This window comes from Apis laboriosa, unplaced genomic scaffold (assembly GCF_014066325.1).
Source record: "Apis laboriosa isolate Shangri-la unplaced genomic scaffold, ASM1406632v1 scaffold23_cov150, whole genome shotgun sequence".
Taxonomy (NCBI): domain Eukaryota; kingdom Metazoa; phylum Arthropoda; class Insecta; order Hymenoptera; family Apidae; genus Apis; species Apis laboriosa.
The window spans coordinates 4122176-4131270 of NW_025222452.1; the positions used below are offsets into that span (position 1 = coordinate 4122176).

Genomic DNA, 9095 nt, shown 5'->3' on the forward strand with positions numbered 1-9095 from the left:
TATCCAACCACCAACCATCATCGTTCGCCAACCATCTCTCGTTTCATAACCATTTCCTATCCAAAGTATAGCTAAATCCATCCTTCTCAACGGACGAGTACTTTCTCCATTTCTCCAGATCCTGCCTCTAATACTTGAAAATAAATAACTTTATTACCGAGACAAATCGTCGAGATTTTTCGCTCGTAATGGGCCGCGATTAAAAACGCGATTCCTTCGAGTGCAGTTCTCGAAATGAATGGCCACGATTCGCCGCTCCCTCTTTATCCTTAGACTCGAAGAAGAATACGAGATCCAAATTGGTGGAGAAACGATATCGTGGATGGGAAGGGAACGGGGGCCCAGAGAAAAATCCTCGATTTTTCCTCCTCCTCTTTAATTCTCGATCGTGCCCTCTTTGTTGATAAAGTCGCGAGTCCATGAATAATGGATCACCGTGGGATTAAAGAAAAAAAAAAAATAATCCGTTTCTATAAGTATGATTATAATTTCTGTAATTTCTGAACGGAATTTGCATCCGTGTTCCCAATCGCAACGGAAGGAAAAAATTTTTCCTCCCATTTCTTTCCAACGATCTCTCTTGCTTTTATCTCTGTTGCTTTTTATTATTGTTGAAGTTTGTTAAGATTTTAATTTTTCGTTTCTTTTTTCCCAAAAAATTTATCGAGTCGTAGATAGATTTGCCAACGGCACGGCGTTCCATTTATTCATTTACGCTCCTTGTTTTTCTTCTTCTCTCTGTTCCTGTGGCCTGGACAGATGTTATCGAGGATAAATTTAAACGAAGCGTAACGGGATTATTTGATACATAATTCGATCCCCATCGACGATCATCGTGCCTGTTTCAATAAATTCGAAGTTCTTTAAAACCTTTGCATCATTCAACGAGTTTTAAAGATGCCAGATATCCAAACGATAAGCGATAAAACTCGATTTACATAATCCACGAAAAAAAAAAAAAAAAAAACTCCCATGAATTAATAACCGGTTTCTCCTCTTCCTCTTTGCTCGGAATAATTGAATCCTATGCTGGTTACGTGTCGATGAATTTCAACGTGGATTTATTAGGTCACACCCTATAGTCGGCGACATTATTCCTATCATCCCCCTATTCCCTCAGTGTTTCTTGAATTTCGGATTAAGGATAGATACTTTCGAGTATGCTCTCCACTTTTGATCGTGGAAAATTTATTATTAATTTATTTGACCGAGGGGAACGGACGAGAGCTTTCGAAAATATCGAATTCGAAGAAATATTTAATTTCGATTGGAAGACGATCCGAATTTAACTGACCGATCGAATTTATAAGCCTGCAAATCGTACAATTATCACGAACACTCGTTATTTCACTCGTTCCATTCGAATAATTTGCAGCGGTTAAGCTGTGCTATAATAAAATATATCGATCGTGCAAATAGCCAGCAGGATTTATACGACGCGGATTTATAGCAAAATTTATCTTTGAGGAAAGCGTTAACGGTAGTAAACAGCTACAACGATGTATTTTTTAAAAATTTTTTTTTCCCAACACCTTTAATATAATTAATCTGGTTGGTATCCATAAATCGTTGGTATCCTGGATTTTTCTAAGAGCCATCCACGAAGGGTGGAAGAGTCCTGTTGCATTGCGTTTGTCAAATTTCCAAATGTCGAAAAAAGGAAAAATTCCAGAACACGTAGAATTGATGATTAGTTAACACAATTTTTTTTCCTGCAACCAATTAACGCTGAAAGCATCGAGTGACATCGAGAAGCGAAAAAACACGATTTATTCGTTCCGTATATATATATATACAACGTGCACGAGAAAAGCATCGAAAAGCATCGAGGAGCAAAGTTGAATATTAACGGGATAAGAAATTAATTAATTAAAATTTCGAATAAAATTACTTCAAGTACTTTAACTATATTTAAAATCCTGGAACAACCTTTTTTTCCCTTTTTAAAAAACGGTTAACCGCTCTTCCCGTAATCTCGCCTGTTCAGGCATTAACCTTGATAATTCGACGTTAATCGACGCGTCGAATAATAAATTATTCATTGCGAATTATCGCGAAGTAATTCTTAAAACGTTAACATTTTATCGCTCTCTGTCGATCTCTTGCGATAAACTCGCAAAATAAACCCGTATCAACCCGTGCTTTTTCCAACAAAAAACCGAGACCGATCCTGTCCCCTCCTCCGAAATCGAAAAGAAACGAAGGGATGAAAAGCTGGTCGAAGGAAACTCACTTCTTTCCTACGAGTCCACGCACCACGGTGCATTTCGTATCCGGTATAGTCGTTAGACTTTCGCCTCGGTATCCACCGCGAGTTCCGGCGGTCTGTAATTTCCTCTGAGCGTCGACCATTCTAATTTTAATGACAGAGATGTAACGTTCCCACGGCCAACCCCGGTGAGAGACCGCGGTAAATCCGTTCAAAGGCTGGCCAAAATTACGATCCCCGTTCTAAACAGGGATAACGCGATCCACAATGAACCGAGTGCATTCTTCTCCTTCTCTTATTTCTCACCTCTCCGTTGGAATAATGATGATGATAATAACAATAATAATAATAATAATAATAACAACAAACGAATAGTCCCGGAAGTTTGGCGCGTCGAGAGAGCGATTCGACGCGCAAACGGATTATTAAAACTCTTTCCGCTTCTGCTGCTTGTTTATCCACACTTGTGTTGAAGCGAATTCATTATTCCGTTTACCGTTTATTAAACGTACTTTCTCCGCGAAAATAAAGGGTAATCGCGTATGCATATGCATTTCCCAAAGGGATTTCTGGCCGCATTTTCAAATTTTTGGAACCGAACTTTTGACTTTCCTCCCGCGTTCGTATACATATGCGTTGATAAGTAAATTATATCGTATGATTATTCGTAAGCGTTATATCTTATCCATCGAGTGAAATTGTTGGGTGAATTGTCTGCCGTTTTCGAGGATTTTTTTTTTTTCTTTTAGAGCGTTGGAATTGGAAAATTACGGTTTTATTTTAATGTATTAACGAGCGACGATGAAATTAGCAGATATCTCTAATATCTGTAACATTACAACGCGGACGATTTACCAAGGATCTGTATGATCATACGTTATACGTTTCGACCGAGAATATGACACATTTATTACGAAAATTTTCGAACTATTTTTTTCGAACCCCGAAAACCGTTTATTCCCGTGAAAAATGACCGTGATTTTCGACTTCAACGACCCAGAGAACCCCCGAAAAATGATAAATTTCGAACCGAAAATTTTGCTCGATGCAACGCCAATCCTGCTACGATTTTTAAATTGAATGTTACGTCGAATGGAAAGAGAATTAACGACTGGACTCGTAAAATTTATCTCGCGTAAGTTTTCTTTTTTTTTTTTAAAAGATTAAGAAGCTTCGAATTCGTCACCAAATTCGATAGCGTTTCACGTTAACAAACACGTAGCAAACACGATACACTTCGCGGCCAGTCGAGAAATTTCGATATTAGCGTCAATTTAAACGGTGTCGGCTCCGTCCAGGTAAAACGGTACGAAAAAAATAGCGAGCTATAATTGAAGCAAATCGCTAACACGGGACGCGATAACTAGGATCGGAAGTAACTAGGGAGTGGAGCGTTTTCGAGGGGCGATTACGGTATCTGCGGAGATCGCGCGCACACAGTGTTGGCAATTTATCGTTTCAATTCCAACGTTGCAAACCTCGTTCACCGTAGCCAATGGTAACGCACAATCCCCGCGCCTCCTCCTCCTCCTCCTCCTTCTTCTTCTTCTTCTTCTTCTTCCCAATACCGAATTCAACGGGGAATAAAAAGGAGGGAGGAGTGGCGCTATTTTTTAGGATTTCCTCGTCCAGATGGGGATAAATTGTCGCCGAAATAAACTGGCCACGTGAAAGCGTTCATCGGCCTGTGGGAAGACGAATGAACCGCAGTTACCGGCTCCGACGAGATGTGTCCAATCCGTGAAAAGGATGCCGAGTCGATGTTTTCATCCGGAAGTTGGATTGGATCGACGAATATTGCGAAATTTCTATAAATTTTCCGCTTCGAAACGAGTGGATTATTTATTTAAATTTACAATAACAACGATCGATCCGCCATATTTGTCGATCGATATTCGAAATTTTTCCCGTAAGGAAATTTCCATACTCGATCGATCTGCCCCATTCCGATATCCCATCGAGGAATCTACTCGGCCGACTTGCAAACGGGCAATTTTCGTTCCCTCCTTTGTGACCAAACGATCGGTGTCAGCCGATTCACGGGCGGCTCGATAACGAGTGGAACCATCCCTCCGACATATTTGATCCGCAAATCCGATTCTTTCTTCTTCCTTTCCGAACCCAAGACCGGCAACTACTCGGAATCAGCCGCCTCCCTATTCAAAAGGGGAAATGAGCGTCGGGGACAGCTAGCGAATAAAGAAGGGAAAGAGAGAGGGAGAGTGAGAGAGAGAGAGGGGGGAAGGGATTTCGATCCTACCGTCTATTCTCTCGATAATCACCTTTCATAACCGCGTTTTTCTCTCTCATTAGCCTGGCTTGGTTTTCATCCATCCGAGACACCATCCGCGTTTATATTCGAGGGGAAATTCTCCACTCGATATTTTCGAATCAATCCCCAGGGTGCTTTGCTTCCGAGGGGGGATATATTCCTCTCTTCTTCTTTCTCCGCGTTGTTACAGAAGATTTATGACTGTGACGAAAGGTCCAGCGCGTAATACGAATATAATGGAAATATCGCGTATGAAAATGATACAATTGGAGGAAAAAGGAAAGGAAGAGTTAGAGTCGATGCGAATCGAAGATAACCCTGGATTTAAATCCGCTCTCTCGAACATTTTCGAAGAAAGTACTCGTAAAACATCCTTGGAGTAAAAAAAAAAAAATATTATATCTTTAAAGAGGAATCGAGAACAATTGGACGAATGTTGTCAGGAATGTTGCTGATGAAATCGTCGCATTAATTTCACCGTGAACGAGATATCGTTGGTGAAATGCATCCACTTCGCCATGCCGCGCCGTTTACCGCGATCGAAGCCGGTTTATTATTCGGCCGAACTCGCGATACACGACTAATTGGGTCTATTAACGAGCACTCGCCATCCGGTTGGCGGTCGATCATGGGACCTCGAAAAGATTTTTCGACGCATTCGCTCTGCTACACTTGGACGATCGCCATGCGGCGTTTCTTGCTGCTTTCGCTTCTGTTCACGAGTCAACATTCTGGATCGTGTCTCGAACGCGACAAGAGATATTTGGTGTTTCCAACGCCTGGAACGAACGCACCGACCAAAGTCCAGGTACTCGGGTAATCGTGTGATATCTTTGCCTTCTTTTTTTCTTTTTTTTTTTTCTTTTTTTAAGTAACCAATAATATTTCTTTTTGGAAAATTCGAGTCCAACGCGATTATACATGTATCGTTTTCGATGGTCGACGATTTCACGGTTTAACAAACGAAGGAAGTTATATCTATGACGAGGGGTAAAGTTTACCCTGATAGATTATATCGACGGGTAATTGCACCGTAATACTACGAATTGTCGCTTCAGTCGACAACCCTCTCCCCCTCCCCATACGTTTAATTGTGCCAGTGATTCTAATTGGATATCGATCGCTAATTGTTTAAGCGATGCGCATACCGCGTTAAACGGTGAAAGTGTGAACGTACGTTGAAGGGAGGGGCGTACGTTTCTAAAGACACAACGGTGTCTGACTCGGTGATGGCTCGATAGGCGTTTCATACACGCAATCGCGATGCAATTATCTGTAATTGCAGCGTTCGCGTTATTATAGTTTGCGATTCAACCGTGGAATTGGACGATCGATCGATAATCGTAATTCCATGGGAATTGTAAACGATTACGAACCGTGTACAGGCGGAAGTGGCGGAAAACAGCGATATTAACGTTGTTGGGAATCGATAAGACTCGATGAACGGATTTATATAATTATAAAATCGTGCGTATTTATCGTACACATTTTAGAAAAAGAAAAAAGCAATCGTTCGCGAATTTATTTACATTCTTCTGAATGTAAGAATAAGCAATAAAATTTCTCTTTTCGAGCACGCAAAGAGCAAGCAAAGTATAAGGAAAATAAGAAAAGAATTCCGATTGTAAACTTTAAAAATTTTTAAAGTACGATTCGAATCGAAGAGGAAATAATTTTTCGTATTTTCAATTTAACTTGGATTCGTACGTGAAGTTGTCATCGATCGATGAATGGTACGAATTATTCCCGTTCACTGGCAGATGATTCGTGTGATAATTCCCTCCCCTCCCACCCTTCTTCCTGCATCTAATTTCGTTCAGTCGAATGTCACGAGCTAACTAGCTAGAACGAGAACGAGGCTGCCAGTTGGGATTCGATTGCCGGTTATTATAAACGATCGATGACACCTTCGTGTATTTGAAAACCGTTCCAGTTCATCCTCGGCCTCGGTTTACCCATGGAAGTCGACGTCAGCACGATTATCGGATATGTGATGAAATTTAATTACGCCCTGCCCTATAACGCCTCCTACTTGACGGATTCATACGTTCGCTATGACAGATCGATCAGCCCCGGTGTCGAGGTCGACGGGGATGACGAGCCGAACCCCGATTACCAAGGTATTACCACGCACCCTCTCTCTCTCTCTCTCTTCTTTTTTTCGTTCATCAGCTTCCGGCATTTCTCATTTTTCCGCCCAAACATTCGCTTCTTCCCTTCTCTCCTTCCCCTCCTTCTCCTAATTCGTTCCTTTCTCGAATTCTTCACCCCTCGGAGATCATCGCTCCTCCATTTTTTCTCGAAATCATTCGCGGGATTACCCCTCTTAACAATCCCCTCTTAACAACCCCTCTCTTAATTCATTCTTTTCTCGAATTCTTCACCCCTCGGAGATCATTACTATTTTTTTTTTCTCCCAAGTCCCGCGAGTTTCGAATTCTCACGATTCAACTTATTTAACAGCTTATTTAAATTTCGCGTTCAAAATCAGAATCTTAACACGAGCTTCGTGAATTTTCGATTCGTCGCGTTGATTGAAAGATTCTCGAAATCATCCGCGGGACTACATCTTAACAACCCTTCTCTTAATTTGTTCCTTTCTCGAATTCTTCGGAGATCATCACTCCTCCATTTTTTTTTCTCCCAAGTCCCGCGAGTTTCAAATTCTCACGATTCAACTTCAACACAATTTTAACACGAGCTTCGTTTTACTCGCGTCGCGTCAAGGTTGATCGAAAGATTCTCGAAATCATTCGCGGGACTACATCCCCTCTTAACAACCCCTTAATTCGTTCCTTTCTTGAATTCTTCACCCATCGCTATTTTTTTTTTCTCCCAAGTCTCGCGAGTTTCGAATTCTCACGATTCAACTTATTTAACAACTTGTTTAAATTTCGCGTTCAAAATCAGAATCTTAACACGAGCTTCGTGAATTTTCGATTCGTCGCGTCGAGGTTCATCCCTCCTCATCGCTCCTCCATTTTTTTTTCCAAGTTCCGTGAGTTTCGAATTCTTATGATTCAACTTATTTAACAGCTTGTTTAAATTTCGCGTTTAAAATTAGAATCTTAACACGAGCTTCGTAAATTTTCGACCCGCGTCGAGGTTCATCCCTCCTCATCGCTCCTCCATTTTTTTCCCCAAGTTCCGTGAGTTTCGAATTCTTATGATTCAACTTCAATCTTAATCTTAACACGAATCTTCGTTTTACTCGAGTTGCTTCGATCGAAAGATCCCACCCTCCGGTGGATCGATTTCTCGAAATCACCCAACTCAGAGCCGACGAATCAACCTGGCTCGACACGGCCTGGATAAGAAGCGGATCTTCCTTCTTTACTTTCTTTAATATTAACAAGCCTATCCTTTTGTTGCGTGTCCCGTGTGCACGAGCGCAACCTACGTTCTCTCTTCACCCTCGACCCCGTTAATCGTCCCATCTCTCATCCGCTCATCCGCTATTTTGTATGCCCGGATAGGTGTGGCGCGCGGCCTCACCAGATGGGAAATTTACGAGATCCTCGAGTCGGCCCTCGGTGACTCGCGGTCGGGAAAAGCGTGCCTTTTGAGGGCGATCTGCGAGGCTTCCGCGTCGCCTTTCGACGGAGTTCACGGCCTCGCCTCCCAGCTCGTCCATCTTCTCCTCACGTGAGTATCCGACCGATCCTCTGAACGGGCGATGAACCCATCGAACCCGTGCGATCGCTTGCTCGTCTCGACTCTCCTTTCGCCGATCTGATTACATTATATGGAGAATATTAAATTATCCCCAGGTATTCTCGATTTCGTTCCACCTTTCGATAGGAACGTCGGAGCGAGGAATATTAATTTTTTCTATGAAACCTGAAATACGTATCCTCACGCGATATCTTTAATTGAATTTTTTCTTATCGATTCTAATAATTTCCAATTGCTCTAGTTTCTAATTAGAAGGGTATCTATGCGTAATTGGCAATCGAGTGTATATATATTCAACGAGCAACTATTATTCAACAGAGGTGTGTAAACGAAACGGTCGATTTAATTTTCGACCGAAAATTCATTTGGGGGGATTATTGTGTAAATTTAAATAACTCGAGGATCGATCGATTAATTTTCCCGTCGCTTTTCAGACCGTCGACCACCTCCGAGGCCTTGAGGACCGACTTTGATCGAGTGTATCACGCCGCTGAAATTATGGGCCGACGAGGGATCGACTCCTGCGATACTATATTTCCCGAATGCGAGGAGAGCCCCCTGGATTACTTCACCGAGGTCCACCAACGATTCGGCTAATACGCTGTTTCGAATAATACTAAAATTCACTCGATCGATGGAACAATAAACTCGACTCCGCTCTACGCTCCAACTTTATCCCTTCCCTTCCCTCTCGCCCAAAATCCAAAACATATTTCCGTCAACCAATTTTCCTAGCCAATCGATTTAATCAATTAATTAAAAGTTTATTCGTAAAGGATTTTCGCGATATGCAAATATATATCTCCGTGAAATGAGACAAACGTTCGGATACCCTCTTTCCAGCCAGAAGAGAAGCCCTCTTTTCAGTCAGCAGTGGTCGTCGTACGCGTTAACTCGTCGGGGGAGGATGGAGCGGTTTGGAAAATGGCGGGGAGGAAG

The 9095-nt window shown here is 42.0% G+C and overlaps 1 protein-coding gene across 1 annotated transcript; it reads left to right on the forward strand.

Moving 5' to 3' along the window:
* Positions 1-5166: 5166 nt before the first annotated feature.
* Positions 5167-8753, forward strand: LOC122713435. The gene is made up of 4 exons (XM_043933868.1): positions 5167-5289; positions 6415-6601; positions 7958-8126; positions 8591-8753. The coding sequence occupies exons 1-4, from the start codon at positions 5167-5169 to the stop codon at positions 8751-8753; spliced, it is 642 nt and encodes a 213-aa protein (XP_043789803.1).
* The last annotated feature ends 342 nt before the right edge of the window (positions 8754-9095 follow it).